This window comes from Phodopus roborovskii, unplaced genomic scaffold, assembly GCF_943737965.1.
Source record: "Phodopus roborovskii unplaced genomic scaffold, PHOROB, whole genome shotgun sequence".
NCBI lineage: Eukaryota > Metazoa > Chordata > Mammalia > Rodentia > Cricetidae > Phodopus > Phodopus roborovskii.
This window is the reverse complement of record NW_026126517.1, coordinates 41593865-41617438: the sequence shown is the minus strand read 5'-3', so window position 1 is coordinate 41617438 and position 23574 is coordinate 41593865. Positions and strand designations below refer to the sequence as shown.

General features: G+C 48.5%; 1 protein-coding gene across 1 annotated transcript; it reads right to left on the bottom strand.

Moving 5' to 3' along the window:
* Positions 1 to 530: 530 nt before the first annotated feature.
* On the bottom strand, positions 531 to 17618 carry Cilp (cartilage intermediate layer protein). Its single transcript, XM_051197776.1, is given in 11 exon segments — positions 531 to 963; positions 966 to 1030; positions 1033 to 3348; positions 6376 to 6533; positions 7273 to 7381; positions 8168 to 8482; positions 9082 to 9261; positions 12270 to 12539; positions 13157 to 13249; positions 15447 to 15604; positions 17310 to 17618. Coding segments are annotated over 10 exon segments (3738 nt in total). The 5' UTR covers positions 15508 to 15604; positions 17310 to 17618; the 3' UTR covers positions 531 to 792.
* Positions 17619 to 23574: the final 5956 nt, after the last annotated feature.

Genomic DNA, 23574 nt, shown 5'->3' with positions numbered 1-23574 from the left:
CAGGTGGATCTCTGTGAGTTTGAGGCCAGCCTGGTCTACTGAGTGAGTTCTAAGACAGCCTCCAAAGCTACAGAGAAACCCTGTTTCAGAAAATAAAAAACAAAACAAGCAAAACAACAACAACCAGAACCACCTCTAACTCCAGCTCCAGGGGATCTGATGTCCTCTTGCCTACTTGGGCACCTACATGTATGGGGTAAAAATAAACTTAACATAGGTACAAGCATATACACATAAATTACAAAAATCTTTCATCATCTACAGTTTCATATACACCAGGGTTCCAAATATGCCAAAGAAAAAAGTGTTAAGAGACTGGAGAGATGTCTCAGTGGTTAAAGGCACTGGCTACTCTTCCAGAGGATCCTGGTTCAATTTCCAGCATCCACATGGCAACTCACACCTGTCTGTAATCCCAGTTCTAGGGGATCTGACACCCTCTCACAGACATACATGCAGGCAAAACACCAATGGACATAAAAAAGTATATTAAATAAATAAAATTTTAAAAGAAATTCATGTTAATTGCATTTCAAGTAAAAATATCGTTTATTTCCTTATTTGACCACCATTTATATGTAAGAACTGTGACAAAGGCTTTGCTTACATCTTGTGGGACATGACCAAGAATTATGCTTTATACTGTTCATTTGCTTCTCAGTATTAGATTATCATTAGTGTAGAGGCTGGCAAAACCATACAAAAAGTAGTGTGTTTCCAATCATAACAAAATTAACAGCCAAAGCTGCAGAAGTTTACCAATCCCTTTTGTTTCTTTTTAAAAGAGGACCTTTATTTTGTCATCTTGGGGGCCATGTGCCAACCAGCATCACAAGATAGAGACAATAAGTAAAGGTACAAAGAAGCAAACTGCACCAAAACAGATGTGTTTAAATTAACAAGTGACAATTTGTGCAACAGTCTCACAACAGCTGTCACATGAGGTGGACAGAGAGAGGATTATGAAGAACCACAACACTTAATTGCTCAGAGGTTGTTGAGCAACCCCAGAAAATCTCAGGGGGACCACTTCTCCACGCCGACGCACGCCACCTCGGCTTGTGCGCTGTTGCTTCATGGAGGACGCTCTTCCTTGGACAGTGCCTGCAAATGGGGACCTGGCTGGTGTGCTTTGGAGGTACTGGAAGGCACTCTGACGGCCTACCTGCCTCTCAGCACAGTTAAAGGTCAGAGCAACTCCCACATTGCTCTTCATGATTCTGGAGGAGCCATCAGAAGTGCCGTCAAAGCACCGGCCAAGTGCTATCTCCTTAGCCGTACGAGGGTCCTGGTCAGTGACAGTGTAGATACCATAATTGTGGCCCAGAGGGTCCAGGGGTGCCAGCATGGTATACTCACTGGTGTCATTGTTGACCGCCAGTGGAAGGTGGTTGACCAAGTACTCATGCAGCATAGAGTTAACACTGGCTCGATGACAGCTGCCCTGGGGGATGACTTTCACTAATGTGCGGTCTACACGGTCTTGGTCATAGAGCATCCCACTGCACTTGAACTCCAGGCAGGCAGATGAGACATTAGGCTGGTCTCTATCCCGAGTACTCTTCACATCTCGGATCCCATATAGCTTCCCCACGGTCTGCCGGTGGGTGCCCCCCATGTTGCGGGATCGTACATTCACCTCCAGTGGCCCCACAATCTTTACCTTGATGTAGCAAGCTCTGAATTCCATTGGCTTGGGCCACCATGCCAGGTAGTCTTCAGTCCAGCTCATAGGGTCATCTTCATTGAAAGGAACCGTGTTGTAGTCGTAGCGATCCCCCTCAATCTGATAGAACCGGAAGTGGGCTGCACTGGGTGGTGCCTCTTCACAGGCCCGAAGGTTCTCAAAGGCATAGATGGGCCCATTGCTCTCTTCAGCTGAATTAGGTCTCGGCTTGGCCATACTGATTTGGAAAGCCGTCTTTTTAACCCGTGGATTATCATGGTCTGTCCGACGGTATTTAAGTTTGTTGAGGTAGGGTTGAGGGACACCGATTGCATTTGGGTTGAATTTAGGAGAAGACTCTACTGCTTCTAGTTCTTCTCCAGAAAGGCTTGCCAAGACATAAACGGAGTAAGCATCAGGGGACTGGTCATCACAGAAGGCAGGCAAGCAGGCCCCATTGGGGCCTGTGATGACACTATCAAATCGGCCCCAGGCCCTGGGGTTAGATGAAAAGCCAGTTCTGGGCTCCAGATTAATCACCGAGACTACAACCCCCTGGATTTGCTCACTGGGCAAGAACCTCTCACTCCGGTAAGTCCTCACCTTGATGAAGCACCTTCGGCTTTCAGGGACGTCCAGGTTAAAGAGCCTCCTCTCACGGATCTCCATGTTGCCCACTAGGAAGGTTCTCTCTTCCCTCTTGCCCCTCCTTTGGTTTTCAAATTTGAAATCACCTTCCTCTTCCCACAGCCCTGTGTCTGGGTTGAGCGACCAGAGTTTCATAGCTGGCACATGCTCTGGCATCTTGACCTGGGTCGAGTCAAGGTGGACCTTCACCTTGCCAGCACTAAGTGACTCAGAAGTGACCTCATCTCTGAAGTCTACCGAGAACATACCGTATGTTCGAAGGGGAAAGGTGTCTCCTTCTTCATTGATAAAGTTCAGGTCACTCTGGGCAGCTGTGGCCGTGGAAATATTCCGGGGATCCAGGAAGGTCACACTGGCCTTCACCTTTCCTGTGAAGGGCTCCCCATTCTGCCTATAGAAACTTTTGGATGGAATCTCCAGTTCAGCCACAGGGTCTTCACCAACCACCTCTCCCAAGGGGATAATGTTGGTTTCCATGGCTTCCAAGGTGATGGGCTCTTTCTGCCGAAGCATCTTGATCTCATGGAACACTGCACTCCCCTTCCTGTTGAAGGGCAGCACTTTGGTAGTATTGACAAATTTCTGCAGCCTATCCACAAATGTGAGCACCAGCCTCTCCGTATCCTGGGGGATGTGAATGGTGAATGTGCCCTTGTACCCAGTCATGCTCATGCGGTTATTGCCCATGTACACATGGCCAAAGCGCATGGGTTCCCCATTGTCAGCCGCACTCACTCGTCCCCTAACGATGCTCCGTGTCTCTGCACACCGCTGGCAGCTGCACTCCACGGCCACCTTGGTGGGCAATGTGTACCCACTGCACTGGATCTCCCTCTCCTCTGTTCTGGAGATGCCACAGCAGTTCTCCACAGCATCCCGGCACCGGATCCCGTTGTCTTGCTGCCCTGCACAGGTCTTTATCGGGCAGCGGCCTACATCATAGTAGAAGGACTTGGTGGCATTCTGGAAGCAGTCATGGGGCAGCCGGATGAGGTAGCCCTCAGGAGTCGGGTTGCAAGGACTGTCATCATGTGCTAAAGGAGAAATGGTATGGATGTTCAAGTGGTGCAAGTGCATGTCTTACACAGAGTCCCTCGATTCGATTCAATGTGCTCGCTTGCTCTCTTTTGCTCCCTCTCTCCCCCTCCTGATTTTGGTTTTGTTTTGTTGAGACAGACTCTCACATAGACCAAGCTGTAGCCTAGGATGATTTTAATTTAATCCTCCTCCCTCTACCACCCAAGTGCTGGGATTGCCTTGTATGTGCCTCCAAACCAGCTTGGTGTGTGTGCGTGTGTGTTTTCAAGTGTGTGCCTCTAAGCCAGACTGGCCTGGTTGGGGGGGGGGGGATACTGCTGGGGATTGAACCCAGTGCCTTGTGTATGCTAGACAATTGCTCTACCACTGAGTCACATCCCTTCCTTTCTACAGTTTTCAAAGAATTTATATATATCTGCAACCTTGACTCTCACAGAATTTCCTTGGGCATTAGGGACAGCCATTACTAATCCTGTTTTATACATGCACAGGGAAACAATAGTTACTGAGGTCAATAGAATAGCAGTTCTCAATGGAGGGATCTTGGAAATGTGTGAGAATGTTGAGATTATCAGCAAAATTGGAGGTGTTGCTGGCATAGAAGAGAAAGGAGTGATTAGTGACCTGTGTCCTGCAATGCCTGGCATTCCCTGAACCCTCAGTGATTTTCACATCCCAGGAAATATTCATGTAGGTAGGAACCCTGTTTTTGTTGTTTTTATTTTATATACATGGGTGTTTTGCCTGTGTGTATCTGTGCCTACAGAGGCCAGAAGACTGTCCATGGAAGCCAAAAAAATGGCACTGGATCCCCTGGAACTGGAATTACAGATGGTTTTAAGTAACGATGTAGGAATAGAACCTGGGTCCTCTGGAAGAGTAACCAGTGCTTTTAGCCATTGAGCTATCTCTGTAGCCCCAGAAACCCTGGTTTTTTGTTTGTTTGGTTTGGTTTTTCTAGGCAGGGTTTCCTGTGTAACAGCCCTAGCAATCATGGAACTAGCTCTGTAGACTAGGTTGGTCTCAAACTCAGAGATCCACCTGCCTCTGCCTCCCAAGTGCTGGGACTAAAGGTATGTTCACCACTACCTGGCTCAGAAACCCTGTTTTAACTGAGAATGGCAACATACACTTATAATCCTAGTACTTGGGAGATAGATACAGAAAGATCATAAATTCAAGGTAAGTTTTGGCCATATAATGGGTTTGAGGACAGCCTGGACTACAGAAAACCTTGTCTCAAAAAACAAATAACAAAACAAGCCCTGTTTAAAGTAATGGGAGCCTGGTGTTTCCCCATGGCTTCTGCAGTATCCTGAAGTATCCCAAGACTCCAACTACCACATGAGTCAATGTAAGACCCCACTTCACTTAGCTTGGAGCAATGCCCAGAACTGTTTCTCAACTGAAAAAAAGCAATGTCTTTATAACAGTAGTATTCAAGGACTAAGCCACTGGGATACCTTCTCTGTACCCATCGACCCTTACAGGCCACTTTCACACTCACTCTTTTTTTGTTTTTTTTTTCTTTTTGTATTTCGAGACAGGGTTTCTCTGTATTGCTTTGGAGCCTGTCCTGGAACTCGCTCTGTAGACCAGGCTGGCCTTGAACTCACAGAGATCTGCCTGCTTCTGCCTCCCGAGTGCTGGGAGGTGTGCACCATCAATGCCCGGCTTCATGGTTACTCTTGAGTAAGCACAAAAGTCTGTTCTCTTTGTATCTTCTAAGTTATTGTGCCAACGCTTTTAGCTATTGACATAATTCTATTTTGCATCAGCACTATTTTCTCTCTAGTTCCCCTTTATGTTAAAGTTAAAGCAATGTACACATATGTTTGGAAAGAATATGCAGTTGTTATCTGTAAATCGAACTTCCAAATAGTAAAGTATCATGAAAGAGTCACTGTACCAACAGGGTATGTTGCTGTGAGGGCTGGCACACTTCATGCCTCCTCCGATAAGGCCCTTTGCCTTGTCTTGCTGAGGTCTGTTGCTCAATTTTCTTAGAGTGTGTGAAATATTTCATAATTCTTCCAATGGATTTTCATTTCCTCTACTTTTTTGTTTTGTTTTGTTTAGGCCAGTTCCTAAGATACCCTCTTTTCCCTACTTTCCAAGGACAGGTTTGCTAGGCCTTTGGCTTGAAGTCTTTCTGCCTCCAGGTTTCTTCTAGAAGCCAGCTTTAATGAGGTCACCCTTTCATATAACTCATTCTCAGTTCCCCATTTCTGTAGCCCCACACACTGTCATACTTCTCCCCCCCCCACACACACACACACTATGCCTCTAAGATCAGGACTTTCCAATGAAATGAGGAGCTCTGAAGCCATGCATGCCCAGGCCACATCTCAGACAAAAATCAGACTCCTGGGAGTCACTACAGAGTATTAGTTTGGAGGGGTTATTTTAGGGGGAAGGCTGGCTCTTTGAGGTAGGGTATCATATAGTCAAGGCTAGCCCTGAACCTACTATGTAAGAGAAAATGATCTTGAATTCCTGATCTTCCCTCTACCTCCCAAATGCTGGGATTACAGGCATGTGCTACCATCCCTTAGCCACCTGGGAGGTGTCTATTTCTTGTCTTATTAGAGATTAGGCTCCTATTTTAGCTACATTTTTCTGAATTTCAGGGGCAACTTGACAGGATCTCATATAGCCAAAGCTATCTCAAACTCATAATATAACTGCTCATGACTCTGACCTCCTGATCCCCTTTTATCTTCTAGGTTTTTGCAGTGCTGGGGACTGAACCAAGGGCTTCATTTATACTAGACAAATATTCTACCAATTGAGCGATATCCCTAGGCTGTGCATATTTTTCTCTTGATTGAATTTTATTTACATTTCTACACACACACACCTCAAATGATGGTTTTATGACAGCAAGATATAGCTGTATCCCACTGGGCCTGGTACTGTGCACATCATAGAAAATCCCAAGATTTTCATGCCCAGTGATGCTGACTGGAGTGCCCAGCCAGCCTGTTGCAGACCCAGGACCCTTGAGACCCACACAGGCTTACCAATGACAGTCAACTGAGTGACCTTGGACTTCACAGCCCCAGCATCACTCTGTGCCTTACAGAAGTACTCCCCTGCCTGGTCCTGCTGCAAGTTCCTCAGCACCAGCTTGCTGTCGTGCTTGTAGAGGGAGGGATCCAGCAATGTATTGTTGTGGTACCTGTAAGGATGCAGAGGGGGAGCCCAAGTGGGCCATGGGAGAGAAGGTAAACCTGAAGATGTGCCAGGGAGCAGGGGACTGGGGATGGTTCACTTTCAGCTCGGCTTGCCCAATAATGCCTGATTGGCTGGGAGTTGGGAAACTGCTTCTAAGTCCCAGCTCCACCTTTTAATTGATGGGGGAATCTTTAAACAAATCCTCCCAGCTCTCTGAATTACAGTTTCCTGCTCTATAAAACAAGAGCAGTGATCACCAGCTGACCTCCCAGAACTGTTGTCATTCTAACCGAGCTAGTGGCTGTAAGTGCTTACTGAAGGGTAAAGAACTCACTCTCAGCATTGGGGATTCTGAATTGCTGGGCAAAGCAGGACTGAGGAATTTTGTTGATGGGTCTAAGAACATGCATGTTAGGACTCTAACTAAGGTCAAGACACATTTTCGAGCTTGGCATGGTGGCACATGCCTCTAATCCTAGCACTTGGGAGGCAGAGGCAGGTGAATCTCTGAATGTAAGGCCAGGTTGGTGTACAGAGCAATTTCTAGGAGAACCAGAGCTACACAGATTGTCTGGGCAACCTCAACCCTGCAGGCCTCCACTTGTAAATGTTACCATTTAGGCTCTGCATCAGTAGCTCACATATGCCTTTATTCTATCAGCCATTGCAGCTGTTTATACACACAAGGCAAGCAAGCTCTGATTTCCAAGAGAACTGGGCAGGGTAGCTGGCAGAATACACACCAGAAGTACTTGTCTGGACTGGGTTTCCCTGTGGCCTTGCAGCACAAGGACACACTCTGCCCGGCCCGCCGTGCTTTTGTCTCGGGGTTCATTACGATGTATGGAGTCTCTGGGAGAGAAGATGAGAGAATAGATGAGAAAGAAACGGTGCCTGGGTTTCTTACTCTGTGACAGGCTCTAGAGAACCCTGCTTCCTCAGGGTCTTCGATGGTACTGAAATTGTATGGCTTTATCCCATTCCCTGCCTGTCTCAGGTGCCCCCTTAATGCCCAAAGGAACTGATTCCCAGTAGATTCCCCTCCTCCACACTCTCCATCTGGGACCTGCTCCCACAAACTTCTCTGGTAGCATCTGGATGGGACAATGGAGAATGCAGGGGACCTCATGCCAGCCACACTCTAAGTGCCACAAAGGATAGAACTAATTGCCTCACTCCTGCACTATTCATGATCTTCTGTCGCCAGCAGAACTATTTTTTTTTTAACTATTCTGTACCATTTCTGAGCTTCCCAAGCTTCCTCAGTGACCTACAAACCTTAGTGATAATTGACTATTTTAGACAAGGTGGTCAGGGAAGTTCTCATGCCTCAGGGTGCTGGACCTACCAAAGTCTAGAATACTCTACACTGAGTACATAGAGCAAGTGCCAAAGCCCTGAGGCAGGGATGTATCTACATATGAGAAGCAGACAAAGAAGCCATTGTAGTTATAACAGATTGATTTTGCATGGTAGGAATAAAAAAGAAAAATTAGGGAAAGCCAGGGGATATAGGAACTGTGGGTCATGGTATGTATTTTGGCTTTTACACTGAGTGAGGCAGGAAAGTAGCTTTCAACCCCCCCCCACCGCCCACCCATCCCCACCCCCCACCCCCACCACAGGACACTCAATCACCTGCCCTCACAAACTCTGCATTGAGGGTGGCTGACTTCAGGCTAGTCTTGGGCATTGTGAGCACAATTGGAGCAAACTTGGTCTTGGTGATTTTTAGGATGCTCTTGCCATCAGGACACAAGCCAGGAACTTGGAACCTCCCGCTGCTGTCTGTCTGGGTCAGCATCTTTGGTGTCTTGGCCAGCAGGTAGACAGTGGCCCCTGGAGCTGGGGCACCTCCAGGGAGGGAGACGGCCCCATAAAGCAAGAAGTCCTGGCACATGCAGGCATCACAGTCAGCATTCACCTGGCCCATGGGGCAGGTCAGGTCACAGGCTGTGGGAAAAGGAGCCATATCAACAGGGCTTTATGGATTCTGACTCTCTTCATCCCTACCTCAGCCCGGATGCTCACATATGCCTCCTTTCCTCCTTGGGTCTTTCTTAATCCCTCCTTCCTGTATGTATGACTAATTCCTATTCATCCTTCAGAATTAGGCCAGGAAACTTCCTCTATCTAAGCAACTTCCTAGTTTCTTTTCTCCTCCTACTTCTTCCGTGTGTGTGTGTGTGTGTGTGTGTGTGTGTGTGTGTGTGTGTGTGTGTGTGTGTAGGGTTCAAGGCAGGGTTTCTCTGTGTAGTTCTGGCTGGATGTACTTGTAAACCAGGTTGGTCTTGAACTCAGAGACCCACCTGCCTCTGCCTGCTGGGATTAAAGGTATGTGCCACCAATGACCGGCTGATTTCTTAAGCTATGATAATTGACAACGGCCTGTGTTCCTAGTGGTCCTGTATGTCTCCCATCAGAGCAAACGACACACACAGTACAGATGAGTGAATGAATGACCTAGTCTCATGCTGACCCTCTAGCCCATCCTTCATTCTATTTCAATCTCACCTATCACAGAGGCCCAGTGCCCAGAGGGAGGCAGGTACCTGTGCATGCCTGGCTCACACAGAGCTGGCCCTCCTCAGTAGCCTCACTGCACAGTGATACTGTCTGTACCATGCAGGTGCGGGTCCGGGTCTGGACCCCGGTGTGACCACAGGCAGCTGAACACTGGCTCCAGGGAGACCAAGCACTCCAGATGTGCTCTGTATCTCGTCGCAAGGACCCTACAAGATGAGAGTAGCAGAAGTCACTTTCTCCCCCAGGGGATTGGGTCAGGAAGTCTGATCCCAACACTGTTTCTCCTCTGGTGAGGGAGCACCGGCCCCTACTGACATCTTAAATCTCACTGGTATTTCTATTTATTTCAATGAATTAAAAAAAAATTTTTGATCAGGTTTTGGTGGTGCATGCCTTTAGTCCCAGCACTCGGGAGGCAGAGGCAGGAAGATCTCTGTGAGTTGAGGCCAGCCTGGTCTACAGAGCTAGTTCCAGGACAGGCTCCAGAGTTACACAGAGAAACTCTGTCTTGGGGGGAAAAAAATTTTTTTTGAGCCAGGTGGTAGTGATGCACACCTTTAATCCCAGCACTCAGGAGGCAGAGGCAGGAGGATCTCTGTGAGTTCAAGGTCAGGCTGGTCTACAGAGTGAGTTCCAGCACAGCCAGGGCTGTTTACACAGGGAAACCCTGTCTCAAAAAAGAAAAAAAATCAAAATAATAATAATTTTGAGACAGTCTCATGTAACTGAGACTGGCCTCCAATGTCTGATCCTCCTGCCTCTACCTTCTGAGAGCTGTAATTATAAGGAGGCAGGGTACCACATATCCAGTTTAGGTGTTGCTGGAGACAAAATCTATTGCTTTGTAGATGCTAAGCCAGCACGTGACCAAATGAGGGACACCCCAGCCCTACAGTGATTTTGTGTTTTCTAATAAGGGAAGTCAAAAGTCTTGAGGAAGTTGTGTTTCTTTCTACTTGCACAGAGGCACTATTTGGGGTAAAAGGGGTTTGTTGTTGTTGATGATGATGTTTTGTTTGTTTGTTTTTGCCCAGCACTGCTCTCTTAGGACCTGTGTTGTTAGCAGCTCATCTTCCTGCAGACAGGCCTCCTGGGGATTCAGGATCTATAGTTCACAATGACCTCACTAGCCAGACTCCTGCCTACCTCCTCACCACTCTCCTGCAGCCTGTGTATAAAAAGGAGGCTCAGCCCTTGCTGGAGAGACCAGCTGGGCTCCCAAAAGCATAAAGCCATCACAGTTTCCTGGGTCTGCTGCATCAATCTGTATGGACAGATAGAGTCCCGGGGACAGGGTGCCCATCCATAGTGCAGGCCTGCAGCTGCTCACTTAGTATCTGCACTGTCCAGTGCATGGATGGAGTGGAATATAAGGAACATGGATTCTACAAACATAGCCATGGTTCAAATCCCCGTGTAGCACTTAGCTGTGTGTCTAGTGGACTAGCTTGACTTCTCTAAGCCTCATGTAGCCTGTTGAGACAGCAATGTCTCAAAGGTCAACTGTCAAGGCTGAATAATAAGGGTAGCCAGCATCTTGCACATAGAAATTGTAGCAGCAGTTGTCATTTAGTGAACCTGGGCTCAACTGTGTTGTTCATTATCTCACACAAGCTTCATCAAAACCCCAGCGAATAGAGGGACACAGCTATAATCCCAACATTTGGAGACCTCAGTCAGACAATTATAGGAACTAATTTAGGCTACATAGTAACTTAGAGGCCAGTCTAAACTACACAGTGAGACTTTATAGCAAAACTAAAAAAAAAAAAAAAAATTTAAATCCTGAAGATACACTATTATTCCTGTTTTACATGTAAGAGGCCAGAGGCTAGTAGCTATAATCCCCAAACAGAAAGATTATGGGTTCAAGGCCAGCCTGGGTAATTTATCAAGATTCTCTCAAAACAAAAAACCAGAAAAAAAAATTTTTTTAAAGCTGGGTGTTGGTGGAGGCAGAGGCAGGAAGGAGAGTCACTGTGAATTTGAGGTTAGCCTGGTCCACGGAGCTAGTTCCAGAGCGGGCTCTAAAGCTATAGAGAAACCCTGTCTTAAAAAAATTTTTTTTTGTTTCTTTTTTGTTTTTTTCAAGACAGGGTTTCTCTGTGGCTTTGGAGGCTGTACTGGAACTAGTTTTTATAGACCAGACTGATCTCAAACTCACAGAGATCCGCCTGCCTCTGCCTCCCGAGTGCTGGAATCAAAGGTGTGTGCCACCACTGCCCTGCAAAAAAACAAACAAACAAACAAAACAATTTTTTAAAAAGAGGACTGGGAATGTAGCTCTGTGAAAGAGCACTTGCCTAATATATATGAGGGGCCCTAGGTAGAACCCCTAACACTGGAAAACATGTGAGAACATAAGACTAAGGAACCCCAAGAAGCTTGTCTAAAATATACACTTGTAGCTGGGCATAGAGGCACATGGCTATAATCTCAACATTCTGGAAAGAGGCAGGAGGGTCAGGAGTTCAAGGATAGCCTAGGCTACATAATGGTTTCCAGGCCAGCTAGGGCTAGACCCTACCTTCCCCCCAACCCCACCCCCCAAAAAAAAGAGGCGGAGGGAAGAGGGCTGGGGATGTAGCTCATAGAATGCTTGTCTGTGGGTTGGAAGCCCAGCCTCCAGGCATGGTGGTACTACTACCTACCGTCCCAGCACTTAGAGGTAGTGCCGGCAGGAAGATCTGAAGTTCAAGGTCACTTGAGGCTACATAGGAAGTCAAGGCCAGCCTGGGCTATATGAATACAGTTGCTCTATGCTTGTTTTTTCATATTTATAATCCCAGCCACTTGGGACAGAGACAGGAGAATCATAAGTTGTAAGACCTGCTTGGGAAACTTAAGTAAAATCCTATCTCATTATTTAAAAATAAATAAAAGGGAAAAAGGCTCAGTACTATAGAGAGCACTTGCCTTACATGTCCCGGGTCCAGTCCCAAGCACCCCCCCAAAATAAATAATGAATAAATAAACAACACGGTTGCACACAGTAAGCTAGAGATTCAAACTCCAGAAGTTAGTCCCCAAGCGCTGTCTTCCCTACTGAGACACTGGTTGGCTAGAGCAGTTTGGGGGAGGGGGTCTTATCACACTAACGATATTCAGTGGCTGTTAAGAGACTGCTAGCACATGCAGGTATGTGCTATTCGGATCCTGGCCTCTCCTGTGCCAAGACTGCTGGAAGGCAAGAGCTGGGGCCATTCAGACTCACCTGGTGGGCAGAGGAAGCGCACTGTATAATTGGAGCAGTTCTGGCCTGGTCTCTGTTCCCTGTTGAGGCACCAGAAGCCCTCACGGGGACTGCCATGTACCACCTGGCCAGTGCTGCCCGCAGGCATCCAGTCAGTAGTCCGGGCCTCTAGCCGCAGGGGACGGGCACACACGCGCTCCCCATAGTAGAAGCGAATAGCATCCAATCGCTCATAGTCACCCTGCCCACCTGGGTGGTCGACGTTAAACCAAGTTGTCCACTCACCAGGACCTGAGAGACAGAGCCGGGTTGAGGAGGAACCATCCCTGAATAGAAGGTGAACTCCAGCAATCCTGATGCATCTCTGGGAACCCTCCCTGTTTCTACTCAATCCCCATTTTCCACCCCCACCCCACCCATTGTTTTTCACCAGCAACTCTTCAATCCCTTCTCTGCCTCACACTATGGAGCTCTCCATTCCAGCTCTCATCAGCCTGGTGGACCATGCCAGGGACTTTCTTGTCTAATCTCCTACTCTAGCCCTTTCTAACACTGTAGATGGGGTAGGCTTTTCCCACGTGGCTTGGACCATGGCATTTTCTTGCACAAAAATCTCTTAGCAAGGCAATCAGGGTGTCAGTGAGAGTCCTGTGCTATTTCTCCACCCTCGTCTACCCCTTTTGTCCCCACCAGCTCTAGTGTGTTAGCACTCCCTTCCTGGAATACATCAGGTAGATTCCTGACTCGAGCTTTCTTATGCTGCACTCCTCTGTCTGGAGAGAACAGCCAAGTGTCTTGTTAAAGTTTAGTTTCCATGAAATTCTAACATCCTTTCCAGGACTCAGAGACTGATCTAGAAAGCTTAGGGAAGACCGCCGCTAACCCTCCCTGCTCCAATGGAGACTTACTCTCTAGGGAGTCAGCAGGCTTGGCAAAGCTGTTAGAGGTCCTCTTCCTAAGCTGGGCTCTTCTCACTGACTGGGCAAGCATTGTCTGTCTCCCTGCAAGACAGAAGAAGAGGGGCTCACAGGATCTGGAGATGCAGAGAGCTGGCAGCATGAATCCTGAGCATGGGTTCAAATCCCCACTCTACCACTCACTGCTATGAATCCCCCCAAGGCTTTATTTCTCAGTCTGTTTCCCATAAAACACACATGGAGGCTGGCATGGAGGGCATGCTCGACAAATGACAATTTTCAGTCTTGTTCTAGAGTGGATGAGCATCTAGACTTGGTGTACATGCCTGTCATCTCAGCACCTGGGAAATGGAGGCAGGAGGGTCAGAGGTCCAGGGACAGCCTTGGCCACATAGTAAGTTCCTGGCTAGCCTGAGCTACATGAAACCCTGTCGAGAGACAGAGAGAGAGAATAGGACTAGTGGTGCATCTTTTAATCTCAGCACTTAGGAGCCAAGACTCCAGGCTAGACTGGCCAACTGGTTAGGCTACATAGTGAGACTCAATCTTAAGAAAAAAAAAAAAAGGAAGGGGGGGATCAGCAGGAGTGGAAGGAACCCAAGAGGGCAGAACTAATTTTTATCAAGATCTACCACACATATATGAAAATTACATAATGAAACCCATTACTATGTATAATTAGTATATGCTAACTAAAATTCTTTTTAGGGCCAGGGAGATGTCTGGGCAGGTAAAGGCACTTATGACCAAGCCTGAAACCCTGAGTTCAGTCCCAGGGAAGGAGAGAAGAGACTCCCAAAAGTTATTCTCAGACCTCCCCATACACATACACACAGGAATATTAATTCAACACATAAATAAAAGTTTTATATTGGGTTAACAGATACTTCAGGTAGCTAGTAGGTTAGAACTCCTTCTAGGGAGTCTAGATCTGTCCTGGGGACGATAGAGCCTTATTTTCCTGGCCTATAGAGTAGGGACACTAATTTCCCCTTCATAGGGTGCTGCTGGCCTGAGGGTCCCATAAAACGAGACACCAATATCTCTGGAGAGGGCTGCAGACTCTGCCACTTCCTAACTGGCCTTGGGAAGGCTGTTTAAGTCACCTGACCCTGTCCTCATAAAAAGAGGACAGTAAGAGTTCATTCATAAAATCCTCAACAAGGCCTAGCATAAATCATATGTTAGCAAGATATTCTAACTCAATGCCTGGGACAAGGGGTGCTGGTCCCTTTCTCTTGATGAATTGGCACAGAAATCCACCATCCCATAAAGGACACAGTGAACTGACTAGGCCAGTGGTCTTCATTGTTTTGATCACAGCCTGGGGATGAGCAGAGGGCCCTTAGGACAAGGGCAGCATTCTCCAGCCTTTCTCTACATAAAGCTGGGTTAAGGGCTCCAAAAGCAGAAGGAGAAAGGAAAGCGGAGGCCTGCAAAAGCCTTGAAAGGCAATTAACTCCCAGGCAAGGAGCCAAGTCAGAATTCTCTGTGCTGCTTAATTGGGGTGATGGGAGCCCTTTTAATCAACATAATCTGATTTCCCCTCAGATGGCTGAATGTTAATCATCTTCGCAAACAGCAGCTGCCAAGGTGGAAAGGGCGAGGCAGGAGGCGGGCACACAGCACTGGCGCTGCGCAGGAGCTGCCTTTGTTCGTGCATCTGTGGTCACCAGCCTGCAGGGCATGCAGATTTAAAAGGGCTGTGAGCAGCCTTTGCATTAGCTGTGTGATTAGAAATGAGAGCAATCAAGCGAGATGGGAGAGCCAGCGATCTCCATAGCAGTGCAGACACCTCAGCAGTCAGCAAGTCCACCAGGCACCTGCCTTTTGATCTTTGAGTCACCTCTGGGAGCAGAGGGCAAGGAATCCAGGACAGTTTCTGATGTGCCCATCAGACTCGGAGTATAAGGAAAACTGAGGTTTTGGGGCCAGAAGAATTTTCACACAACTGAAAACAGACCAGTCCCAAACCTCCTTCTGAGAACTCTGTGGTTCCCTTGCTTTGGTTGCCAGAAAGCTCAGAGCTAAATTTGGTGCGCAGGGGCAGAAACTTTCCTATCTTTTTACTTCCTCCACATGTGTAAATATTCATTCTGATCATGATTCTGTTCAGTGATTTTTTTTTTTTTTAACACTAAGAATGACCTCAGATTTCAGGTAGGAACAGAATACAAGCTATCAAACAGCTTCAAATCATCAGGTCAGGCAGATGCATAGTTAGGTCCCAGAACAGAGGTGACATCACTGTGGCAAGTAGAAGCTGAGACTTATTGCATACCCAGCACAGTGATGAACTCCAGGACCAGGAAAGGGAGTACCCATGTCTTGGTTGCTGCCATCTTTCCCTCAGGGCCACGTAGAAATGTCACAGATAGGTGATGCTGCTTCACAAGTTGGGCCTGTGGTCCCCCAAGGATATTTCATAGAATCAATGATCTGTAAAGAAGCAAAGGGTATCATATCCCACACTTCTGTATCATTATTTTTGTTGTTGTTTTAGACATGGTCGCTCAGGCTGGCCTCAATAAATGTCACTGAATGTGTGTACACAAGGATGACTGTGAACTTCTGATTCTCCGGTCTCCATCTTCTGAGTGCTGGGATTACAGGCATGTACACTGGCTTTATGTGGGGCTAAGGATGGAACTCGGGGATTCCTTCAAGCTAGGTAAGCTCTACCAACTAAACAGCATCCCAAGCCCGAGTCACATCTCTTACAGCTCCTGCAGAAATAGCTCTTGACCTCTCCAGGGTGAAGGATAGATACAATGGAGTCTTACTGAAGTGACAACTGCTTGAACAGCCAAACTGAGCTGTCTTGAAGATGTAAAAATGTGCAGGTTCCATAGCAGACAGTCCACAAGGGAGAATAGTGATAAGCGATAAAGACGTTCCTTGACAGTAAGAGGGGCCTGGCTTACTTCCAACACCTGCTAGGTAACTTACCATTTTCAAGACCCAGGCTTTTGTTTTGCTACCCTTTTACAGGGTTCACAGTTTTGTATAGGTGGCTATATGTTAATGTCATATAGTCCTGCAACAGTGGGCCCTCCTACAATAGACAAGCAGGATGAAAGCAACCCAGGCCTCAGCCACAGCACCTCCAAGAACACATTCCCAGATGTGCACGGGCCACAGCTGGAACCCATTCTGGCCTGTTTGTTTTCAACCTGGCTAGAAGCACCATAGCCAGGAGCCAGCTAAAGGGAACCCAGAGCTCCCAATCACTGGGAACATAGAGTCAGGGTTGCAGGACTGGGGAGAGGTAAGCTATGGGGTGGGCCTGGGTGGCCCAGACTCCTCTAGGCTGGACAATCCCCCCCCCTCCCCGAGTTAGGACCAACCTAGAATCTGATCTAAAGCATCATTCCCTCCTGTTGCGGATGACTTATACCTACAGTCCCAGCACTTGGGAGACTAAGGCAGGTAGTTGCTGTGAGCTGGAGGCCAGCCTGGGTTATTACAGTGAGTTCCAGGGCAGCCTTAGCTATAGAGCAAGAAAGACTTTATTTATTTATTTTTAAGTTACCTTCAATCACCAAGTCCGGTGCGGAAAGAAAAGGAAGAAAATGTCTCCTTTCTGGAAGAAAAAGATCCCCTTGAATTTTTGGATGTCTCAGAAGACGAACAAATCCACAGCAGACTGTCTAGCCCTGAAACCGCTGTATGAGTTGGTTCAGGCTACTCCAAGCCCCAGGGCTCCGAGGCTGTCTGACAGGCCAGGGTGGCCTGAGGCACCTTGTGGAAAAGCCATTTCCTATCTGGCAGCCAGCAGAGAGGCTCACTACATCCCACCATTTCCTCCCAGTAGGCCTGACACTCAGGCTCTCCAACCGATGCATGCTCGCTGGAGCTCCTGGATAGTTCACAGTGGCTGGCCACAGGAAGAAAAGGTACAGAGACCAAGAGGGGGGCCATTGGGGGGATTGTGACTTAGGGTGGGCAGGGGTGAGGTCAGACTTTGGATACTAAGGAGTAAAAGAGAAGTGTCAAGCAGAAAGTGGTATCTTTTGTGGGAGATGAGGTGGTCAGCCAGCAAAAAAAAAAAAAAAAAAAGGGGGGTGGTGGTGTCTAGGGATGGGGGGTAGGAGCAGAGCCAGGCAGTGAGATAGAGGGATGGGGTGAAAAGGCTGAAGCTCACCTTGTCCTGATCAAGGCTCTTAGCTGGGGGTCCAAGTCTTCTTCACCTCTCCAGCAGTCCAGCCTCCGGGCCTTATATAGCACAGCTGGTGGCTCAGCCCGTGGCAGCCAGCCACGGGAAGAAGCAAGGAAACCAGATCTGAGCATGAGGCTCCCTCCCTTCCCCACATCCCCAGCAGCTCACAGGGACAAGAATTTAACATCAAGATCCTTGGGGACTTGGGGGCGGCATGGTGGAAGATGTCATACAGCAGTGATGACCCAAGTGGGCCACAGCCTGGGCACCACAGTCTATGTCAGAAAGGCAGGGGTCAGGAAGAGAGAGGGCTGGACAGTGGACCCAGTTCTGGGAAAGGGCCAAGGGGAATTCTCCATCTGGGCAGCATTTCATAGCTTGGGATGGTGTATGCTGGCCGAAGCTTGGTCTGCTGATCCTCCACACTCCCCAGCTGGCCAGACCATGCACAACAAGATCTTAGCACATACTCCGAAACTCTTTGGCACACAGGTCACCTCAGCCTCTATGGATGGGTGTGTCTGGTCTGTGCTGGGCAATGACTCTGGCTTCTCTGGCCTTTGAAGGAGCACTCAAGGACCCTCAGAAGGGTTAAGGGACAAAGACTCTGGGGTACAGGAAATCACCTTACCTCCCTGCACCCACCGAGACCAGGGATATCCAGCAAGTGAAGTGCTTTGAAACCCTTCCAGGGTTGTGTATGAGTGCGTGAGCCAGTGTGTGTGGATGGATGTCTACCAGCAAGCCTTACTCACAGGTGACTAAGCAGCTGCCTGTACTTTAGGGCTTCTCCCACCTCCCTCTTCTAGCTCCAGTCTGAGGCTGCCTGTTGTCTTAGACCCTAGCTATCTAACGTTAATACCATAAGAAACAGCTAGAAGTGAATGGGGTGTAGTTTCATTGGTAGAGCACTTGGCTAACCTGAACAAAGCCCTGAGTTCCATCTGCATAAACCAGTGTGGTGGTGCACGCCTGTGATCACAGAACCTGGGAGATGGAGGCAGGGCAATCAGGGATACAAGATCATCCACAGCTATACAGAGAGTTTGAAGCTAGACCCAGTCTCAAACCAAACCAAAACAAAACAAAAAAACACTCAGAAGGCTATTCAACTCCAGGCTTCTGGGAACTGGAGGCTGGAGGGATGGCTTGAAGCTTAAGAACACTTAGAAGACTTATTATTTTCAGTTCCCAGTATCCACATCAGGCAGTTCACAACCACCTATAACTTCAATTCCAGGTGGGTAGCCAATACCCGCTTGCTTCCACAAACACCAGGCATGCACATATACTCATGCAGGCACATAACATAAGCATAGAAAGAGAGAGAGGGAGGCAGAAAAGGAGGGAGGAGGAGGGAGGGAGGGGGGGAGGGGGGAGGGGGAGGGGGGAGGGGGGAGGGATGGAGGGAGGGAGGGAGGAGGGAGGGAGGGAGGGAGGGGGGGAGGAATGGAGGGAGGGAGGGAGGGAGGGAGAAGGGAGGGGGAGGGAGGGAGGAGGGGGGAGTGAGGAATGGAGGGAGGGAGGGAGGGAGGGGGAGGAGGAGGGGGAGGGGGAGGGGGAGGGGGGAGGGGGGGAGGGGGAGGGAGGGAGGGGGAAGGGGGGGGGGAGGGAGGGAGGGAGGGAGGGAGGGGGAGGGAGGGGAGGGAGGGGGAGGGAGTGAGGAATGGAGGGAGGGGGGAGGAGGGAGGAGGGGGGAGGGAGGGAGGGAGGGAGGAGGGGGGGAGGAGGGGGGAGGGGGAGGGGGAGGGAGGGGGGAGGGGGAGGGGGGAGGGAGGAGGGGGGGAGGAGGGGGAGGGGGAGGGGAGGGAGGGGGGAGGGGGGGGGGGGGGGGGGGGTAGGGAGGCACCCAGGTTTCTTGCCCCACACCTATACTTTCTGACTCAGTAGAATGAGAGACTTGGCCTTGCGATGGAGTGGTGGTCCTCAGACCACATTTTGAGAATAACTGGTTGAAAAGATAGAGCCACAGCTGGAAGTAGAAGGTGAAGAGTCTCCTGAGTCCTGCCTCGGATCACAGCCTCATCCAGCTGGCCCGGGCTTCCTGTCCAATGTCAACACCTGGAGGTGGGGGCCTGTACCTACAGCTGTCCACAGGGTGACTCCCCAAAGCCTGACTGAGCTCTTTCTCCATGGCAGATGGCCTGCTTGGCTGGGCAGTGGGAAGCCTCAAGAAGGATGCTGTGTTAGTCACATTTCTCATTGCTAAGCCAGGATAAGAACAAGAGAGGAAGGGTTTATTTTGGCTCACAGTATAAGGATACACAGTCCATCTTGGCAGGAAGGTCATGGCAGCAAGAACTTGAGGTGGTTGGTCACATCACACCCATAGTCATGAAGCAGAGAGGGGTAGAGGTTACTGCTAAGTCCACTTCAGAAACTTCCTCAGATATGTGCCCAGAGGCTTGTGTCCTGTAAGGTTGACAGCCAGTATTACCCATCATAGACATGTCTATACTCAGAGGAAAGAGTATCTCATGGACCGGTTCCCACAATGCAGTAGTACAAATCCTCTTGTCAGCCCCATGTGAGCCCGCATGCTCAAGCCTGTCTTTCTCTGTGTGTAAGCAGAGATTCAGAACCTTGGTTTCTCATTCAGGACAGGGCCTGGAAAGAGGGACAAAGGGGATGCTGAGCAGCAATGGCTGAGGACCTGACACAAGACTCAGGTCTGCTTGGCTTATTCTTATGGAGCCTGTTTTGATGTCTTGAATCCAGCACCCATCCCTAAGGCAACAGGCCCTGTAACTGTAGCTGTAGCTGGCCCCAGTATGGCCCAACTCATTAGAGCCAGTCTAAGGTTTGGGGGTTTTGTTTTGTTTTCTGTTGTTTTGTTTTTTGTCTGTTTGTCTTCTTGGTTTTGTTTTGTTTTTGAGAAAGGGTCTCATTGTAACCTCACACTGGCCTCAAACTTGCTATGTAGCCCAGGGTGACTTTGAATTCCTGATACTCCTGCCTTACCTCCAGAGTGCTGCAATTATAAGAGAGTGTCAGGCTGGGTTTATGCAGTGCTAGGAATCAAATTCAGCATCTGGTGTGTGGTTTGCAAGTACTCAACCAGCTGAGCCACATCCCCAGTGCTCAGCTCAGGCTTTGATAGCGGACGTACAAAATGAGTGAAACCAGGTAAACAGGTCTGTGGAATAGACAGACAGGTAGAGAGAGACTGAGAAAAATCACTAAAATAAAGGGAAGGAGAAAAATAAGAACCTGGGCTTCAGAAGTCAAGTCCTGGACCTGTAACTCATTGTGATCCGTGACCTTGGACTAGCAACATTCAGTCTAATCCTGGATCTCACTGTCTCCAACCTTGCAATAAGAGTTTTGGGTTGAGTGAGCACACACACACACACACACACCACACACCACACCATCCTGGGGAACTCTAGGATAGCAAGGTCTGTGGACACATGGAAAGGAAACACAGAAGGCGGGAAAGAATGGAAGAGATGGCCCTCCTGAGATCAAGGAGTGCTGTGGGGCAGGAGGCTTGCTGGAAAAGCAGTATGACCACTGAAGTTGGTAAGATAGGCAGGATCTTACCAACAAAGTAATATCAATGGGAAAGAAGGCATAGACTATCTGGGTTTTAACTCTAGCCATGCTGTTTGGGTGCCCCTAGCTCCTGCCCTGCTCCTCTCCCTTGCTTCCATCAGCCTTTTCTCAAGTGTGATTGAACTGTGAGCTATATAAAACTAGAGGAGGGGAATCTGAGCCTTCCCAAGCCTCTGCTGAGAAGAGGCTGCTGCTCCCTCAGCCAGGACCCCAGGACAGACAGAGCTTGGAAGGCAGCCATAGGCCTGTTCTATGCAAGGCCTGGCCTGGATGGGTCAGCCATCTGGGATTTCTGCAGGCCAAGCTTGTCTACAAGCAGCTCCAATCCCCTGCCTGGAACACACTGGAAATTCATTCATCACCCCCACTCCTGCCCAGGCAGCAGAAGAGTTTGGGGGCCAGCTTAGCTGGCCTTCTGGGGCCAAAACCTAGCCAAGTGATGAGAATCTCCACTCTGCTGTTGGGAAAGAAGCTTAGCAGGGAAGGTGGGGTGGGCTGACCCTGATGACTCCAAAGGAAGCCTGTCCTTTGGAGGCCAAAGGTGCTATCTGTCTCTAACACTCTTTGACAACCCCACCACCAACACCACCACCATAGTTGCCCTCCTGTGGTCTGGAGAGTCTTTACAGGCCCAGGCAGGCCTTAATGTAAGCCAAGGCTGGCCTCAAACTCACTGTATAACCAAAAGTGGCCTTGAACCCCTGGCCTCCTGCCATCACCTCCCAAATGCTAGTAGTATAGATGTGTACCACCATGCCCCATTTTATGTAGTGCTATGACTCAAACCCAGACCTCCATGCATACAATGCAAGCATTCTATCAACTGAAACATTGACAGCCCTTACTTTATTTTTTGAGATGGGGTCTCACACTGTAACTCAAGCTGACTTTGAACTTGTATCTTCTTGACCCTAGCTCCAAAGTGCTGGGATTACAGGCATATACCATCATGCTTGTAAAATTAGATCCAGGTACACAGACAATGTCTTCAGAACTGTTCTTTCTCTGTGTCTCAACCACTTCCTTTGATGGCTTTATGTTTAAGGAGGTTGTGTCAGTCTGCATTTTCCAAAAATGGCTTCCATTACATCACTCATTCTTTTTCATCTTTTTTTTTTTTCTATGACAGGGTTTCCTGTGTAGCTCTGGATGTCTTGGCACTCACTCTGTAGACCAGGCTGGTCTCGAACTCAGAGATCCTCTTGCTTCTGCCTCCCAGGTGTTCAGATTAAAGGCATGCGCCTCCACGTGTTGTTCTTTTGTTACAATTATAGGATAAAGCTGGAGAGGGAGGGGGTATGGTGTCCCGTGTGGGGGTCCCAAGGAAGGGACCACGTGGGAGAGCATAGCCGGTTCCATAACTGGTGAGGGTGACCGAGGCAGAAGGGCAAACACCAGGTAGACAGAGCTTGACTGAGAAGTTTATTTAGAAGAGGGAATGGGGGGGGGGAGACATAGAGACAACATGGGACAGGAGAGAGTAGAGAGAGGTGAGGAGAAGATCAAGAGTGCAAGAGCGTGGGTGGGTGGGGTCTGTCTTTTAAAGGGGTCCTTTGCACCTGCCTGCAGCCTAATACTCATGGAACCCTGGGCTGACCAGGGTACTGCCTGAGTGCATTCTACCAGGTGACGGGGCAGGCCAGCGTAATGCCTCAATCCTTACACCACGCCCGGCTCTATCATCCATTCTTGTACTAAGTGGTTACACTACTCCACATTAGAACTGAATTTCTCTCACCTTGAATCTCAGGTGGCCTCATAACTTCAATGCCATACAGTTTCCACCCTTGGGTCATTCACTATTATAGTCCAGTGGTTCTCAACTTTCGTAGCGCCGCAACCCTTTAATATAGTAGTTCCTCATGCTGTGGTGATCCTAACCATAAAATTATTGTCATTGAAACTCCATAACTGTAATTTTGCTACTGTTATGAATCATAATATAAATATCTGTTTTCTGTTGGTCTTAGGAAACCCCTTTAAAGAGAGGTTATGACCCACAGGTTGAGAACTGCTGCTCTAGAGAGAACCAGCTGCTGTAAGAAGTCAAATCTAATTACCAGGATACCACTGTACTAGAAAAGCCTAGAGCAGCAGCTCTTGTCAACATCCCCCACTGACGCCAGCTTCCAGCTGTCACCACCAAGGCTGCAGACATGTGAGTGATATTGTCTTGACTCCTCTATACCGGTCCACCCATCAGAAGAGTGTCATTAAGTGCTCTTAGTTAATGCCTCAAAGAACACAATTGGAACTACTCCTAGTACCCGTGAAGAGCAGCTTTGCTGACGCCTGCACTCACATGCACATAGCCACTCACAGATATATACACACATACATATAATTCCAAAAAATGAATTTTAGGGGGCTGGAGACATGGCTCAGCAGTTAAGAGTACTGACTGCTCTTCCAGAGGACCCAGGTTCAATTCCCAGCAGCTACATGGCAGCTAACACCTGTCTGTAACTCCAAGATCTGACACCTTCACAGAGACATGCATGCAGGCAAAAGACTGATGCACATAAGATAAAAATAAATATGCTTTAAATAATAGGTCTTTGTCATTTTAAAAAATGAATTAAAAAAAATTTAGGGCCCTAGTGAGGTGGCTTGCAGTTAAGAGCACTGGCTGCTCTTCCAGAAGTCCTGAGTTCAATTCCCAGTGAACACACGGTGCCTGACAACCATCTGTAAT